Source organism: Xiphias gladius, chromosome 6, assembly GCF_016859285.1.
Source record: "Xiphias gladius isolate SHS-SW01 ecotype Sanya breed wild chromosome 6, ASM1685928v1, whole genome shotgun sequence".
Taxonomy (NCBI): domain Eukaryota; kingdom Metazoa; phylum Chordata; class Actinopteri; order Istiophoriformes; family Xiphiidae; genus Xiphias; species Xiphias gladius.
Genome location: NC_053405.1, coordinates 11,043,112 through 11,060,921, shown reverse-complemented (window position 1 = coordinate 11,060,921; position 17,810 = coordinate 11,043,112). Strand labels below are relative to the sequence as shown.

Below are 17,810 nucleotides of genomic sequence, written 5' to 3'. Positions count from 1 at the left end.
ACAGTTCTACTTTAACATTAATTTATCTGTGCATCTACTAGAAGATGTACAGTACACTATATACTGAAAATGTACTACTGTAGAAAAAACAACGGGTATGTGTCTGTTGTGAATGTTTTGTCCTGAAAGAAAATAAAAATATATTGTTTCCTGTATAATTTTTTAAACCACTGTGCTCGATGTTGTGAGTCTAGTCTGCTGCTGTTTCTGAGGAGTCACTGCAGTGTGGGTGAAGTCAGGTGATTTTTCTTCGTCATAGTGAGGAAGAGTGTGGGTTTAGGTGCAGAAAGAATCGGAAGGAGGCTCCTCTGTCTGTTTACACTGGGTCCACCCACTGATGTTTCTGTTGCTGCTCCGCTGTTCAGAGAAAGGAAGGTAACGTTTTACTGTAAAGCCTCCTGTTTAGCATTTAAAAGCAGCATATAAACATTTAATAAACGTTTTTTACACAGCTGTGAGGATATTTGAAAGTGTTTATTAATGTACAGAATTTTCCAACACTCACAAAATCCTATATTCATATGTTTTATATTATTACAACAGTGTTTTACTAAATCTATGTGTTTATACAGCAGCATCCACTTATGTTTGTCCACAGGAGAAGATATAGTTGCAGACAAACACACTAATAAACACTTTCATCTGCTCACAACTACTTTATAGTCTATAGTCTACAATTTCCTAATGTTAATATACTCCTTATGAATCCTAAATACAGGGACAAGTAAAGTGTTTCTTAAACTTGCAAGTTTACACATGATTACAACCACCTGCAAAAAATCTTTATAAAAAATAAACCCACTTAAATAATCTGCTAATTGATAAGATTTGTATCTATCAAGGTATGATTTTGGTTTGACCAGTGAGGATTCAATAATTACCAATTTTTTTAGACTTTACCACCCATATGTTTAATATTAAATACCTTTAATTTTGACAATTTTTAATACCAAAAAAAAAAAGTTAGCATCTCTTTAGGACACATTAGTCTGTAACAACATTTGGAAGACGAGAGCCGATGCACACACAAGTTGCACGTGATTTTTGTAATAGTCTCATAATGATGGGACCGGGATTTTGAAGAGGAAAATACAGCTACAGTCAGTTATGAAGATGACATCAAATTTAATTTATTTTATGTAATAGAAAATAAAATGTGCAAAAAAAAGAAAAAATCTGTCAGTCTCTTCCTCAGTGGTGAGACAGGAACCCACACCCAGAAGGGATGACACTGTAGTGATATCTGACATTTCATTTTTTTTTTTTAAAAAGAGGTATAATTAAATGTGCATCAAGATGTACCCCATATAATGTACATTCCTTTTTTCTGTACAGCACAATATACCGTATAACAGCATTCCTCAAAATTCAACCCCAACCCACCAAACATACATGTAGGCCGGGCGGGTCTGCTTCCCGATCCTCTCCTCGCTCAAACGTTGTTCGCTAACAGCCGTGAGTAGGTGATCAGACTGGACTTGTCTCCATGGTCCCTCATCACCGCCTCTCCTCTTCCTCCTCAGTTTCTGTGTGACCGTCTGCAGCAGGGCATCCAGACTGGACAAGGAGATGTCAGGAAGACGAAACTCAGCAGATGTCTGCGCAGAGAGAGGGGGGGTTGGAAGATAATATTTAGATGTTGTACCCCTGTAGATTTTGAGACAAAACTCGATTTTTTATTCTATATTATTGTTGCTCTATGATGTCAAACTTTGGTTTTTAGTGGGTTTTTTTGTGTTTCGTGACTGAATATCTTTAAAAACTAAAGTTTTTTTTTTTAACTTATGCATAATTATGTATGTTATAACTTAGTAATGTCATTAGTATTTGATCTTTCAATTTCTTTATTTTAAACCTGATTTTATGGAATTGTGGCTCTGTGAGAATTTGCAAACCTCTGTCTGATTCATCAGACTATTTGCATCACCTCAAAGATTTAGAAAGGTTAAAAAATGTTGAAGGTAGAAATTGGAGCAAAGACATTGGTTGTTTCTCAATATCCGTTTTAATAGCCTACTCTGACCAAATAAGGACATTTTGTACAGGATTGTTGTATAGTATGACCACAACATGCAGTGAGTCAATCATTGCTCAGAAAGGTGCTGCAATTTCTGGCTTTTAAAATGTCTGTCTTGTGCAAAAATTTGACTTCAACTTTTTCCTCTTAATCACAGAAGTGCCAGACTTGTCGGTGAGGGTGTAGATACTCCAGGTTGCCAACAGAGATTGATGTAAATCAAACTTTCCCTAATGCCCCTGTTAACTGAAAATGTACTTGAGCAGACCCCTTCAGCACCCTGTCTCCGTCTCAGGATTTTCGGGGGACAGGGTCAAAAACGTGGCACAGGACAGTTTAAATTAACAAGTTTTGTAGTTGTTGTAGTTTAACTCACACTTTTAGAGAACATGGGATTATCTATCCAGGGCCTGCTGTCTGACACTTGTCCTGTAACTGGTGCATCGTCTCCAAAGCCTTTAGTTGCAAAGTTTGGAGAGATGGTTGTTGTTCTCTCCAATAAACTGATGGGAGACAAAGGTGCGAGGAACCTCTTGGTCCGCTGATGGTCACAACACTCAGGAGCTGGTTTAGGTTGAGTTATAGTTGGCAGCACAAACCGAGGATTTGGTGATTGTTTGGTTTCAGTGGCCCTGCCCAAAGTTAATCCCGTGTAAGAATCACTTGCATCGAGTGTTTGCTGCACTAATTTGGTGACTAATCGGTCATTCTTGCTGCCGGTCTTTGGTTCCTCTTTATTTTTACAGCTGATATCTTCTTCTTTCTCCTCCTCCTCCTCCTCATCCATAGGCTCCTTGGCTGAAGCTAAAACAGGCATCAAGTTGACACAAAGCCTCATTATATTCCCTGATGTCTCGCATGTAGTTGTAGCCTTGTCTGTGGTGGATCTGCTGTCTGATGCGGTAACTTTAATCTTCTCCTTTGACTTCACAATTCTCATCCTGGGGGTTGATTTCTTTACTTCACCTACGATGATCGCACGCATGTCTGGTTCATGTTTTTCTAGTTTTACTGTTTTCTTCTCTTTCCCCATAACAAAATGTGGATAAAAACACCTCAGTGAATCTTCTCTGATATTGTCCGAACATCTCTCGGGAAAGCTGCTTAAAAGAAAATGTTGTTCAGACTCAACAGAGTTTTGTCTTTTTTCCCAAAAAACGTCTCAGCTTCTTTTCTCTCCAGCAGCAGTGAGAAAAGATCAGATGACCATGTGGCAGGCCTATTAAACTGGCTGTTATGGTAACACACACACAAACTCCAGTCACCCTGAGTGGAGTGGAAACAAGTCATTGTTACTTCAGATTTTACGGCAATGCTTATGTTGAAGCCACTCTAAGGTGCAAGATTATGAAGATAATGGAGGTGGCAGTGCCTTTATTTTGAAATTATGACAGGAGTTTTCGTTGGATGAGGTGTGCTGAAGATCGTCTATTGGCAGGATGAATCACCCAGGAATTAAAAAAATAAATTAAAAATAAACGTGTACCACACTGCAGTCATGCACAGTTTTATCTGAATGTATGAGCGAAGAAATGAAACAAAAATCATTTACATTGGCGTCCAAATAAATAAATTCCTGCTACAGTTTGTTTCCGAACATTTTTAACCTGCACTAATCAATATTATCTGTAATAATAAAGAATGTGTGTGAAATGACTGTGACAAATGACCGTGAAACATGAAAGGTGTCACTCATAGTGAAGAGCCCACAGATAATTATAACCTGAGCCTACAGTTCACCTCACCTCTACAGAGCGTTTTGGCGTTATTTAGTTCATTGCTTCGGTTTTACTGTCCACAGCATTACTTTTTTGGCTCAACACTCTCCCCAGCCTTGTTTTCCCAGCAGCAGTGGGCGGCTGTTTTTTTTTTCAGCAAAAAGGCTTTAATAAACTGGCTGTACACTACCTGCTTAGCACTAGAGCAAAGAGAAAGTTAGCAACTAGCTGGTGAGCTTAGTAGAGCATTTAGCAGCTAAAGAGAGAAATATTTTCCTCGGGAGTTGGTGGAGACCAAAAACAGAGTTAAAAGAGCGTTAATAATAGGACTTAAACGCATCAGAAACACCGCTTTAATGAATGTTGCTCTGTAGCAGCTGGGTGTTAAATAGGCAACTGTTTGCTAACAAATGCTCACATCATAAGCTGATAACATGTCAATATCTGTAAAAGCAGGAAGCCTCCAGCACCTGTTTCCATTCAGGGAGAGGAAGTAGAGATGGTGGACACATACAGATACCTCGGGGTCCAAATCAACACAAAATTGGACTGGACACAGAAAAGGGACAACCTCTACAGGAAGGGCCAGATCAGGCTGAGATCATACAGTATGTGCAACAAGCTACTGAAGATCGTTTATCAGTCCGTGGTAGCCAGTGGACTTTCTTTTTCAATTCCAGTGATGCCAGCAGACTAATCAAGTTGGTAAGGGAGGCCATTTCTGTGGCTAGGTTGGAACTGGACGGTCTGGAGGCAGAACTCTGAACTATAATACACTTGTTATGTCACCATGTATATTCTGTATCACTCCTATTCACCATTACATATTCTATTATCCTATAGTTACTGTTATACGATCCTCTTTTACAATATGTGTAATAATCCTGGAGTGAACTGAGACTCAGAAGCAGAGAAACTCACATGAGGCAAAGTAAAGTTCAAATAGCCAGGTGGTCATACACTGGAAGTCTTTCCAAAGCAGGCAAACAGCAACAGGCAGGGAGCAGTCAAAAATCCAGAAAACTAAAGGGCAAGGCAAAGTCACAAACCATAAAAACTAACACGTGGAGATAGCTGGAAAGCAACGTTCACACAAGGTTTAACAAAGACAGTCTGGCGAGGGACAAAGGGAACCTCGTCATTGCACTTTGAGCACATTTATGTACAATTCTGTATATAGCTTTATTTCAATTTGTTCTACAGTTTGGTCTCTACTTACAGTTTACATTTTGTATCTTAATAGAGATTTTCTTTCATTTCGATTCACAGGTAGTTTTTTTATGCTTGATTTATCTGTATCACCCCCCATTAAAAAAAAGAAGAAAATACATATACATATTCTCTTCAATGTGCTAAATGAAGTAATTAGAAGTGATAGGTAGAAGAGATTGGATGAGCCTCTGCCAGGTGTAACTACATGCAGACAGAGTGAGAGCTCCTACTTTTTCTCCTCCCTTAGTTTGTGGTGGGAGGACTCGCTGTCCAGCTGTTAGCCAGACATATCCACCGATTTAACTGGTTTATTTTTTTATTTTTAAACACTGCCCACAAAGATCCACGAAGAGGGTTCTTTCCGTGTGTTTTTGCTCGAATAAGATGGTCGTTTTGACAAATAACAATGAAGAACAGGATTATATGTGAGTGACAAGTGCGAGTCCGTTACGTTAGTATGCTAGTTAGCATTAGCCAGAATTTAAACGGCTAGTTAGCTTAAGGTAACGTCGGGAGCTGCAGGCGGGGTTATATTAGCTGAAAATCCTGCCAGCTGTCTTTGTAATCAGCAAAACTCGATAAACTCTTAGTTGCTAGTTTGGCTAACGTTAATTTTATAGGTTCAATAGGCTGCTGAGTTAAATTCCCCGTCCCTGTTAGCCTTTTAGCCGCTAACTAGCTGTGCTAGATATGTTGGTTGTTGTATTCTGATTTAGTTAAATAAGTTAATTTCAGGGTGTGAGACCAAGTCGCTATATATATGTGTGTGTGTATTTGTACATATATATCTCTATATATGAAATGTTTGTAAAACCTGTAGTACAGCCTCTACCTGGCTACCAAGTACACGTTAGAGTGACATTTATTGTAGGTAATTCCAGAAAGCCCAGGCAGAGATGATGACACATTATACTGCTGTAGTGTTGCTCAAAAGCCTGCAGGGCTCGGGCTAAAAATGGCATTTCAGCTGAGCAACTTGCCAGAAAACTGAACAGAGGCGCTCCTCACACAACACCCACTGACCTGTATCTGAAGCAGCAGCAGCAGCAGCAGCAGCAGCAGGATGCTCCTCATTGCTCTGATCGATCGAAAAAAAATAACGCACAGACGAATCAGAGGCGGCACACCACAGTAAATTGGCCGTGTCTCCAGATGAAACACTGACCAATTGATGCTCTTTTTTTTTTTTTTTTTTTTTTAGGTTTGTTTTAAATATCAAAAGTTTTAGTTATGGGCTCCAAGGCTCAGAGAGAGAGAGAGAGAGAGAAACTGACCAAAAAAAATCAAACTCTCTAGGACCTATCCCTGAGCCAGCACGCAAGAAACATTGGTGTCATTTTAAACTCAGAATTCAACTTAAGAGCTCCCTCAGGGTTTGTCACCAAAACTGCTTTTTAAGATCTTAAAAATACAGCTGAAGTGCATCCCTTTTGCTCTCTGAGCATTGAATTAACTATCTAACCTGTGCGAAAAGTTACTAAAGGGTGACCGTCAAATAAAGTTTGATCTATTTATAAAAAGAGGAAGAGAAACACGCACCCTAAAGCCCTCAACAACTGTTTAGTATGTTTTAGCCGCTTGATTATCGTTTTCATCTGTCATGGCCGCTTGAGCTGCTTGGTTTTCTTCTTCTTTCCTTGAAAAACACACCGAATAATATTAGTATGTTGTATTGATGTACTGCATTCCCTGTTTAGTCTCAATGGAGTTTGATAGCTTAAATAACAAGGTCTTATTTTAGATATATATGCACCATTTCATACCAACATTCAGAGATTATGCAGTTAGTAAGCTATTGTAGAAGATACTCAAACTCAATGTTCACCTCATGCCTGAAGCACCAGGCCCTCATTGACTTTCAGATGACATTAATTGTGAACTCAAGAAAATGTCAAATTCAGACAGAGCACACACAGAATTGACCAGTGGAGGCATAAACAGTTAGTTATTGAAATGAATGATATTTAGGTCAGAAGAAAAACCTGTCTTGTGCTGTTGCTGCCTTCGTGTCTTATTGGAGTTGTCGTAGTTTCAAGTTTCCGACTTGTAGAAGCCATTCACGTCAACATCAAGTTATAATTACAACTGGGAAACTGTGAAACAATTTTTCTGAACACCTAAAAACAGGCATATATCCGACCTGGCACTTAATAATATACCTGAAGACCACACAAACAGCTGAAGACCGTCACTCACTTTAATTTAACCCAAATGGATATGTTATTATAATGTCAGTGCACGTTATTTTAATTGTCACACGACCAACTCTGTAACTGTACAACCATTTTTATGATGTGAACACTTGCATGGGAATCTTTCCCATCTCCACCATCTATCTCATATGATATGAGTTGGCATATGCCATCGGTATCACCCTGTCTACCTGTATGTGTAACACACAGCTAAATGATTTTAGGACATTTTAGGAAGTGTAAAATAATCGCTGTCTAAAAAAGTATCTGCAGCAGCTTTATGGAAAGTGGGTACACCAAACAAGTGAACTACATCCCTTCAGCATAAAATAACTCAAATGAATAAGAACTTAGCAGCTGGTGTTTCCCCCTCAGGATTTGTGTGACTAAACTGACTGAAATGTCATCTTGATTTCTGTTGTCCCAGCCTGATAGAGGAGCGTAAATGCGCCTCCCTGCCAAGTTCTCCGGCAAAGCGAGTGTCTCCCACCAAAAAGAAGCAGTTCTTTATCAACCAAGCCATCCGCAACTCTGACCTCACTCCCCGAGCCAAAGGCAAGAAGAGCCTCCGCCGACAGGAGAACAGTAAGCTCTCATTTCACACGATCCAATTAGAAGATGCTCTCATCCACTGCAGGCTGAACTATGCCAGAAGGGCTTTTACATCTCTTGTGCCACCGTTAGTAGATGCATACATGCAAAAAACAGTGCCTTCAGTGATTGAAAAGAGCATTTACATTGAATTCTCTATTGCTGCAAAAATGCCAGTACCGGAGAAGTTTGCGTTTTATCTGAAGAATTGACACTTTAAATTCATTACTCTGTCAGTGCTTATATCACCACCCTCGACATGTTACTTCTCTCCTTCTCCAAAAAATCAGCACGCTTTCTTGCTAATCTTCTTGAGAGGGATGAGTGCTCCAAAGATGATCTGGAGGTTTGCAGTAACCCGGCCATCCCGTCCATCTTCACTGAAGCCTGCACCAATGGAAACTACGTAGAGGTAAGTCAGCTATTATCAAACTGCTTTGCTTGTTACGGATGCAGGAATATAGTTCAGACTCTACTGTCACCTCGGGTTCAAGGTACCCGAGGGTACAAGGAAACACATGTATTGTCAGTGTGTATATACCCTCACATTTTTATGTACTATGTATGTATGTATGTAATATGCCTGTAATAGGTAATCCATTAAAATTGTATTCATTGATAAATTGATTGTTTAAAAGTTTTATTTAGCGCTCCTACAGATAGAACAACATCTGTGTTGGTCCTCAAGAAATAGCTTTAAAATTCTGCTTGTATTTTTAAAGAAATGTAAGCTGTGTGGTGGCTGTTTCATTCTTGAATAGGATATCACTTTCTGCGTTACAGTGCCGGGATATTCCTTTGTTATTTTCCCTCGGTATATACCAGGTGTGGACCTCTAAATATATCGAGTATTTCAAGTTTTCCAGTATTTGGCGTTGCACGCCTTTCAGGCCATAAGTATGCATTCTTCAGTGTCAGGGCTGCAGTTCGGCGTGTACGGGCAGTGTCGAGGGATGTACAAGAGCAGGTATCGGCAGCAGCCGAGTTGAGTCGAGTTTGTCTGGCTTCGTAGTACTGAACGGTCTCAGCAGAGAGCACGCGCAGCTGATTTAACACCAGAGGGGAAAACAGGAGATTCAGTCAGTCACCGCCTGCACTATTTAAAGCTAAACTTTTTCACACAGTACTCAAGTGAGTTTGTAACACTATTTGAGGTTGTAATGCTTTCATTTATATGGCTGGGAGTTACTCTAATTCGGTTACACGTAAAAGGCGAGTAGGTGGAGAAGTTGAAGGCTTTTGTCAGTGTTTGACTTAAAGTGTGGGCGGAGGACTATTTCCTGGAGACAATACATACCAGTGTGAGCTCCGTTCATATCAGACTTGCAAAAATACCAGTGGAAAAGATTAGTTCATTCATTTTTGGCCAGCACTACTGTAGTGTGATCCCTGAATCAGTATTGGCCTAGATTTTGTTTGCTCCAGCCCTGCTTGTACATCAGCCTGCCATTTATCAAATTAAAAAGAAATGCAATGTTTTTCAAAGTTTCATTTTAGTGGAATTTTTTACCTTTTTAATTTTCCACAAAAACCAGAGACATTACAACTTGTCTTGCATCTGTGATCCAGACATCATGTCAAATTTATGAGCACCCAACAAAATAATTACTAGTTTTTACTTATTGTCCTGTTCTTTTAGCCATGGAATGACTTCATGAATTGCTCTGGTGAGGAGCAGGAGAGGCTGTTGTCTCTGCTGGAGCAGGAGGAGGCCAAGAGGAAAAACACCAACCGGCTCCTCAAAGACCAGAGAAATGGTGATTGTCTCAGTTTGTGTTGTGGGGTGTAGGCCGGTCGTTTAAAGAATGGCTGTTTGGGTGACCGTCACTCATCTCTTCACAGTAAATCCTGCCTTCTCCGCTCAGGAGTATTTCCAGAGAATCGATCGCAGGCTGCGAGCCACTCTGAAACGAAAACAAATCCCCATGGTGAGTGTAGTGTTATCTTCTCATTGTACTGGGAAAGTAAACATTTGATTGCTGATCATGTCATTTGGGTCAAGATTTCTATACATGGCAGGAGTCTATGTACTGTACATTAGCTTCAGACTTAAGCTCAAGTTTGATCACAAAGCCCCAACCTCTTGTCAACTCTCTTTCCATATGGTTATGATAACTGCTTGAAGACATCCTCAGTAGTTTTTGCCACTTTTTGGCCAGTCTCTCCTGCATATCTGCTGTGCTTCAAGCCCAGAAGCTACACCAGCTTCTTTTAACATTGCAGCTTTCTTTCCTTTTCTTAGTTGAACTGTGTGTAAAGTTATTATTTGCTTGATTAACTGATTTTTTTTTTGTCTATGAAATGTTAGAAAATTTTGAAAATTTCCATCTTGGTTTCACAGAGTTCAAAGTGATGCCTTGAAAAGTTTTGTTTAGGACCAGACCAGATTTGCACTCTTTCAAGCAGGGGCAATTGAAGGTAAATCAGCTTCAGAATCTGACTGAGGCCTATGAAAAACCGGGGGAAAAATAGCAAATACACTATCTCCTGATCGTTATTAATTGTGGAAGACTTATTTTCAGGGATTTCAGAGCAGTAAATTAACCATGACTCACCAAGGACATCTTCTGGAATTCAGCATTTTTGCTCATTTGCAAAATGCCACCTTGGGCTATGGGAAATTGGGATGGATATTTTTCACACTTTTATTAGCCAAACCACTAATCAAGTAGAGAAAATAATCAACAGACTAATCAATAATAAAAGTAATCGTTAGTTGCAGGCCTAATATGATTGTTGTGTAGATCGAACCTCTAACCTCTATTCCCTCCTGCCACCCACTGTATTATTTTTCTCCTCACAGGGAACTCTGGAAGTACTTGAGGAAAATCTCCTGAGCTTCTTCAACGCTCAACCTCACTCAGTTTACACAACCAACCTCGCCAGCAGGTTGAAATCCTCTTTTATATATTTAGGGTATTTGCAAGCATTAAAAAGCACCGAATTCAGTTTCCTCAAAAAAAGACTTGCAAGGCATTAAAAAGTCTTAAAATCACTGGTTCATCCATCCATCTGTTTTACAATGCTTATCCTGGTCCAGGTTGCATGAATTTAATTGATTAAATCATGAGGAATTATTGTTATATACTGCTAGAAAGTACTGAAAAAAAATCATATAGTAATAACTAATTCTTTGCCATATTGTTGCTTCTGATTTTCCATCATACTTTCATACTCCAACCAGTATGACCATGTAGCAGATGTTAAATTTTATTCCACATGGTATTAAAAGGTCTTAAAAAAAACTCTTAAATTTAACTTGAAATTGCTGAAACCCTGTATATTTATAGGCTTCCAGTGCCTAGAAACAATTATTTTCTACGAATATAGAGTTTTTGAAAGTTAAAATTGAAAGTCTGAAAAAAGGCTGAAATGTTAATGAAGTTATAAGTTTGCTTAACGTTAACTGTTAAGGTTCTGGGTTCTGACACTTTCAATCCACACACAGTAGATTTTCTTTTTCTTTTTTTTTTTTAACTTTTTTTCGTTGAGTAGCCCTGAATATCTAATTCCATAAGATATCAGTAGCATTGTGGAAAATGTTTGAGTACATGTGCTCACTATCAGCCCTCGTCATTGAGCTGTGTGAGGCCACGTTCAGGCTGACTTTAGCCCTGTGTGAAAAAACACAGCCCCCTCAGCCAGTCTGGAGACGCAGCGGGATGCCAACACATTTACCTGGCAATAATTGTAAGATGTAAAATCCCGTGTCAGAGTATTATAAACCGCTGTGCACCTTGGATTGCTTTAACACACTTTTATCTCCGTACTCCTTGACAAATATACAGGTTGAAAGCCCAGACTGATGGACCCTAATTATGTTTCCCCACCTGGAAAACCAATCTTTATTAGATTACATGAAACCTTTATTGCAGTAAACAAAAACAGGATGTGAGAGAATGGCAAACAGGTGGCATTTAACACAAACACCATTATATTTATGGATCTGTGTTGGGAAAATTGGGTTCGCACATAAGCAAATTAATTCTCAGTGTGAGGACACAGAGGAGGGGAGGCGTGGGAAGTAATTTTTCTGTTGTCTGTGTTTGTGGTTCAGCTTTGAGAGACTGCTGCTTCATGCCATCTGCCAGTACATGGACCTCGTCTCTGCAAGTGAGTGGAAACAAGTACCAATATATATCAGACTAGTCAGAGTTTTTTCACCTTAAATATGATAGAGAACCCTGTCTGAATGTCGGACAACCATTTTTCAAAGTTTGTTTTAGCTTAGTTTCATATCCATGACACTAACATTTGTTCAGTGACAGATATTGTAAAGAAATTCTCTGTTTAAAGGCAATAATGTGTCCCTAGTAAATATGCGTGTGCCGGGTTGTTTTGTACTGTTGAATGGCTTCTCCACACTTCTCCACACTGATGATGAGAAAATACAGAGGAAAACAAATAAACACATACATTTTGTCATTTCAGTTTTGAGAGAAAATACATCCGTTTATCATTTGACAAATATTGTCCATATATATTGGCTCATAGACAGAACCATCTCACATAAACAGTTGTATTCGACAGACATTTTAAAAAAAAATGTATCTTCTGTTAACATAATCCTGTTTACACAGCTTGGGTCAGACTTAGAAAGCCATCTTAATGTGTTTGAGTCACATGTGGGTGATCAAAGTCTGTTTTTTGTTTGTTGGACCCTCAGGCACCGACTACAATGGCTCACGTCAGACTGAAGTGGTGAACAAACAAGAAGAGTTTCTGCCTCCTACACTTCTGCTGTCTGCCTACCTGGAGCAGATGAGCTGAGACCAGGACCACGCCCTGTTTCCTCTGCAAGGCTCTGCTGCAGGCAGGAGTTCTGAGAGATGTAGATGAGGTGCGCAGTACGTATGTGATCTGTGTAATGTCCACCAAGCTCCACAAACAGAGCCGAAAGATGCCTGCTTCCTTCTGTTGGTCTCTGGTTTCTGTAGTAAATTTTCCATTAATTTGGTCCACAATCAAATCAGAGTTCATCGACCCCGTATGTAAACAGGCTTCTTATACATCCTATACATGTAAAATGTTAGATGGTAAGCGTGCTGACCGTATGCATGTTAGTACGCTGAGGTCAACATTCAGCTCAGCCCGAGTGCGGTAAAACACACATCTGAGGCTGACGAAGTACAATCTGAACTGATAAAAGTCTGAAAGAGCTGACTCCGAGATGTCCTGACATGGCCACTGTGCAGAGAATAACCCGTCTTGATTTAGGTTGCAACATGACGTCTTGTCTTGCACTAGCCTCAGGCCAAATTTTACATTTTCTGCCCCACTGTTGAAGACTTAAAAGTAGTAGTGGTAGTAGAGTCGTCAGAGCCTGCATGGCTTGATATTCTTTAAGAACCAATGAACTACTGTTTCCACAAGACTTAGGGAATTAAATGAACTCCCTTTCCCTTATTTACCAAGTATTTAAAATACTTACATTAATAATAGTATAGGGATGATTAATATTTCTCCACAAGAAGACAATGTGATAATCTCATGATCATGGTGTTCACGATAATGACAAAACAGATGGCAGCAGTTGTCATATTATTATCATAGCATTATGTCAAAATTTATTTATAAGCCAGACATGCACAAGACGTGATCGTTGCACACCTGTATACAAACAGGTGAGATGAAGTAATGGTTCAAAATAAAAAATCAGCTTCCGCACACGGTCAACACTTATGGTGAATTTATTTAATAGCTATGTCTCGGTCAAGCGACCTTTATCAGGTATTTTACACAGCAAATGACAATAAGCCTGCAAATACATCGATGAGCCAAAACATTATGACCACTCACAGATAAAGCAGATAACCGTAATTGTCCCGTAACAGCAGCGCATGTCAATGTCTGGGATATATTAGACCGTAAGTGAGCAGTTGGTTATTGTAGACTACGTGTTGGATGCAGGAGAAATGGGCAGCTCTAAGGACCTGAGTGAGTTTGGCAAGGTCCAAATGATTATGAAAAGATGACTGGGTAAGCCCAGGGGGGGGACTTTGAGGGGGGACAAATCATGAACTGTCTGGGCCAAACCGACAGAAGGGCTGTTTTGTCTTTTTGTTGAAAGTGTGCGGTAGCTGTTTTTTCTTCTTCCTTTTACAAAATGTATTTAGAAGCCATAGCATAATTTCCATATAACATTAATGGATAGCGTTGCCATAATGCGGAGTATTGACATTTTATCACTGACAAACGGAATAAATTCTGTGGTCGTCACTCCAAAACAGTGGTCCTAGAAAACACTGCGGACACGTTCACCAACGGAGGATTTAGAGCTATGCTGACCGAAGACGGCCTGCGGCAAATTTTTGTTTTTAAAAGTGTCAGAAATTTAGGAGCAAATTATCACAGTGTGACGGTTGCTATCCGGCAACTGTCCGGCAAACTATGTCGTATGTGCCATTTCTGAATAAAGTGTAGGGAAAATAGCACACACATGCATACACACACAAACCAGAGCAATGGAGGCGACAGGAAAAGAAGAAAACCTTGCAGAGCTACATTTTCAGAACGTTGAGGGCGGAGCAGATGGATGAGACGAGCTGATGGCGTGCCTTTACTCTCATATACCGATATTCTGTTTACATCGTAGTGCTACAATTCACCATGTATTGGTACTGAAATCGTACAGTCTGACACAGCTTGAGACAAAGATTTTACCAGACCAATCCCGAACAGTGTGACGTGCAGTAAACTTACACAATCGTTGTCATACAGTTTAACGGCGCTTTAACGTGATGGTAGTGTCATTACTTAATTTTCCATCATTACATCCGTCATGATTATTAACAAGTTAAGTTCCTGAAATATATCATGTAACATGAACATTGCTTCACTCCAAACTGACTTACAACCCAACATGACTTTTCAGTTTTGTAATGTTTCCATGGTAAAGGCAACACCACAGAACTCGCTTGTTAAGTTATATTTAATTTTCATTTCAGTAAAGCACAACTTCATAACAGTAAATAATGATGATTTAAAAAAAAAAAAAAAAAAAGAACGGAAAATTTACTTGGAACCCATTCCTCCTCTATGTAGGAATGTAGTCTCAGCTCTGTTCAGACCCTGTAGGGCTCACAGTGAATGACGGTTTGTACATGTGCTAAGGCAGAGGAAGCGCTCTGCTGTATCAGGAGATGCATCACTGCCTGACGTATTAGCCTGTTGGATTTATTTAAGTAGTAAGGTATAGAGCATGAATATTAATAATCTCTCTACATTATATGCAGACACATCGCTCATCATCTTAGGTAAAGAAGTAAATGTCTGTCGTCAAGGGTGTAAAATAACAGCTTCCAGTATGCTTGGGGAGTAAAGTGAAATAATTATTTTATAATCATCTCTGTGCCGTGTATAAGAATTAAACTCGCTCTTTAGGTACATTTTCTTCAGGATCTGTTTTGGGGGATTTTTTTCTGTGTGTCTTTCTCCGCTAGCTTTGTCTAACCTTGTCTACACCAGTTGTGTTTCAGCTGCATTTTTCAGTTATCATCTGAGGGATACGCTCACTTTTAGCCAACAAAACCGCTGATATTGATGGAGTAACGACTTAGAAACAACTGAGTGCCGACTGCATAACGACTTTGACATGAAACATTATTTTACTAGGCTTTTTTTCCCACTTGAAGGTAAAATACACGACTGTATGGAAGCACTGTGGATGAACAGATCCAGTATAGACAGTGGCAGACGGCTGCCGCTGCTCATGTTGTGTTGCTGATGTGCTGCTTTCACTGCTGACTGGTGTAGACAAGGTGACTGAAATGTTATTTCAGTCATAGTCAATATTCAAAAACAAGATAAGGAACTTTACTATTGTGAAAGATTGCTAGTGTCCCTGTACTTTTAGATTTATTGATAGATTTTTTTCAACATGCACAATGTTCGTCTGGTTTACATTTGACGCAGTTACAACTTTAAAGGATCTTTCTGACATGAACTGGTAAACTGGTTTAAAAGTCTACTGTATGTACACTAGATGAGTTACATTGGTAGACAAATAACCACATTGAATGTGTTTTGATGGTAAAAAACCTGCTGGGGTTTGACTCTCAGCTATGTGTCATCTCAAAATCAACATGTACAACCCCAGAAAAGCACTTCTGCCTTATGAATACAAGTTTCTCTGTTTTTTCTGTACATATATTTCTACATTTGTACTTGAATGGATTTTGGAAACATGTATCCAGGTTCTTTAAAAAAAAACAAAAAAACAACGTTATCCCTGATTTCTTTTTATACTGTTGTCGGCGGTGTAACAGAACTTGACCTGTTGGTGCATATTGTCAGCAACCAAAGTTTGTGCGTTTGTTGTGTGGAAACCCAACTTCTCAGGCTTTCAATTCCTCATTCTGAATGTCATGTAGTGACTTCACATGGTGTCATTTTCTGTGTACTGTATGCTCGCATCAAGACGAACTTGTTTGGATCTTGTTCACCCCAGCACTCTGGGGCGCTGCCAACTTTTTAAATACCTGTAGAAGTAGTTGTGCTGTAAATAATGAACTCAGTTAATTGACTTGTGCCAACATTTGGATTGAAAAAGCCTGTAATAGTCTGAAAGCTTTATAAACTAGACTGTAACATCTTTGTGTGTAATGATATGTGTGCTGCAGTACCTATTTATAGTTACCACTGCAACTATGAAAGGATTTCAGATAGATTTTCTCATTTCATTGTGTACCAATTTTTTTCAAAATGCTGAAAGCCATGTCTGAAAAGGTGGTTTCAATAAATGTCAATGTAACTCCACTGATCTTCTGTTTTTTTACCCAAGTAACTCAGTGATGAAGTCAGTCTTCAGTTTTCTGACTTGACATCGTGCACATGTATAAACATCAGCTGCAGCCAGTCTGTTATCAGTGGTGGAAGAAGTATATAAATCTAACAACTCAGTTAAAGTATCGATACCCCACTTAAGAAATACTTCATTATAGGTCAAAGTTCTGCATTCAGAAGTAAGGGAACAGACATATTAGCAACAAAGTACGTGTTATGCAGAATAGCCCCTTTCAGTGTGTTGTATCATATATTTTACAGTACTGGGTTATTATGATTGATCTATTAACACATAGTAAATGTACTTAGCTACTTTCCACCACTGTCTGTGTGAGCCGATTTTCTTTGCACACATTTTTAATTTTAGTAATGCACTTGAGCACATTTCAGTACAGTTTATTTGCTGTTGTGTAGTTTGGCCTTTGGCAATGAAGAAGACAAGCAGACTTCACATGGTGTTCAGATTCATTTGTGAAGGTGTGAATGCAAGTTTAGAAACACGAAATTCGTCAGGGTCCTTCATCAGAGACAAAGTTTACCGGCTGGGAAACTGCAAAAGTTTCTACCTGGAAACAGATCCTGAAAATAAGATGCAGCAGAATGCGCTCATGAAAACCCTAAAATATTGTTTTTAACCAAGCAACTGCAGAATACTTTGATTTAACGACCAGTTACCCTTTAAAGGGTGAGGCTGGAGAAACTCTGCATTTTCCTTAATGTCACCAATCCAATGAAAAGGGCAAAACCAACATTACATTCGTCTGTGTCTCAATGATTTTCAGCCTCCCCAGCCTGACTGTGGCTCACCGCCTCACACCCACTGGTGACTAATGGGGATGTAAATCTTTTAAAAAGCTGTTAAAAATATTTGCTTACGTTTTTAAAAGAGGCTCAGACATTTCCTGTTACAGCTGGGCACAGATGTTTGTAACAGTGCACACATGGGGGACTCTTTTTGGTTACCAATTTGATACATGGGATTAAACTGCAATATTAAATTCTAAAATGTAACGGAGCAGAAAGTACGATGCACAAACCGGTGAAAACCACCATACAAAATATTAGATACAAGTATATTTTATGCCCTTGATAATAGGATGATAACTGAATCCTTTTTTTTTTTTTTAGAAAGATTGTTGGGGGAATGTTAGAATATCATTTTCTGAGGCTACTTAAAATAGACATTTTGTTTCTGACAAGTTGCATGATGCGTGGACCCTAGTGCTCTTAGTTTGAAAGGAAAGCTCTGTGGATTTGCTCTGACTCTTACCAATAGATGGCACACTAGTGCAAAGA

At 39.2% G+C, this 17,810-nt stretch overlaps 2 protein-coding genes across 4 annotated transcripts; one reads left to right on the top strand and one right to left on the bottom strand.

Annotated features, from left to right (window-relative positions):
* Positions 1 to 189: 189 nt before the first annotated feature.
* Positions 190 to 6,059, bottom strand: LOC120791088. 3 transcript variants are annotated; one of them, XM_040129248.1, is made up of 3 exons: positions 5,971 to 6,059; positions 1,384 to 1,598; positions 190 to 357 (listed from the first exon to the last, which is right to left on the bottom strand). In XM_040129248.1, the coding sequence occupies exons 1-3, from the start codon at positions 6,019 to 6,021 to the stop codon at positions 216 to 218; spliced, it is 408 nt and encodes a 135-aa protein (XP_039985182.1). In that variant the 5' UTR covers positions 6,022 to 6,059; the 3' UTR covers positions 190 to 215. The 3 variants fall into 3 exon arrangements, with proteins under 3 accessions (XP_039985182.1, XP_039985180.1, XP_039985181.1); XM_040129246.1 differs by lacking the exon at positions 5,971 to 6,059 and adding an exon at positions 2,394 to 3,126; XM_040129247.1 differs by lacking the exon at positions 5,971 to 6,059 and adding an exon at positions 2,394 to 3,126 and having other exon boundaries at positions 1,393 to 1,598.
* r3hdm4 (R3H domain containing 4) lies at positions 5,160 to 16,477 on the top strand. The gene is made up of 8 exons (XM_040129249.1): positions 5,160 to 5,372; positions 7,567 to 7,724; positions 8,021 to 8,142; positions 9,370 to 9,487; positions 9,573 to 9,658; positions 10,534 to 10,619; positions 11,788 to 11,843; positions 12,397 to 16,477. The coding sequence occupies exons 1-8, from the start codon at positions 5,332 to 5,334 to the stop codon at positions 12,498 to 12,500; spliced, it is 771 nt and encodes a 256-aa protein (XP_039985183.1). The 5' UTR covers positions 5,160 to 5,331; the 3' UTR covers positions 12,501 to 16,477.
* The last annotated feature ends 1,333 nt before the right edge of the window (positions 16,478 to 17,810 follow it).

Bases quoted from the DNA above. Each gene is read 5' to 3' on its own strand.
- LOC120791088 (XM_040129246.1), bottom strand. From the start codon at position 3,050: ATGGGGAAAGAGAAGAAAACAGTAAAACTAGAAAAACATGAACCAGAC. The intron at 1,599-2,393 runs GTGAGTTAAACT...CTCTCTGCGCAG, and splicing joins ATCCCATGTTCTCTAAAAGT to ACATCTGCTGAGTTTCGTCT. The intron at 358-1,383 runs GTGGGTTGGGGT...TTCTCTGAACAG, and splicing joins CCGGCCTACATGTATGTTTG to CGGAGCAGCAACAGAAACAT.
- r3hdm4 (XM_040129249.1), top strand. From the start codon at position 5,332: ATGGTCGTTTTGACAAATAACAATGAAGAACAGGATTATAT. The intron at 8,143-9,369 runs GTAAGTCAGCTA...CTGTTCTTTTAG, and splicing joins CCAATGGAAACTACGTAGAG to CCATGGAATGACTTCATGAA. The intron at 10,620-11,787 runs GTTGAAATCCTC...TTTGTGGTTCAG, and splicing joins ACAACCAACCTCGCCAGCAG to CTTTGAGAGACTGCTGCTTC.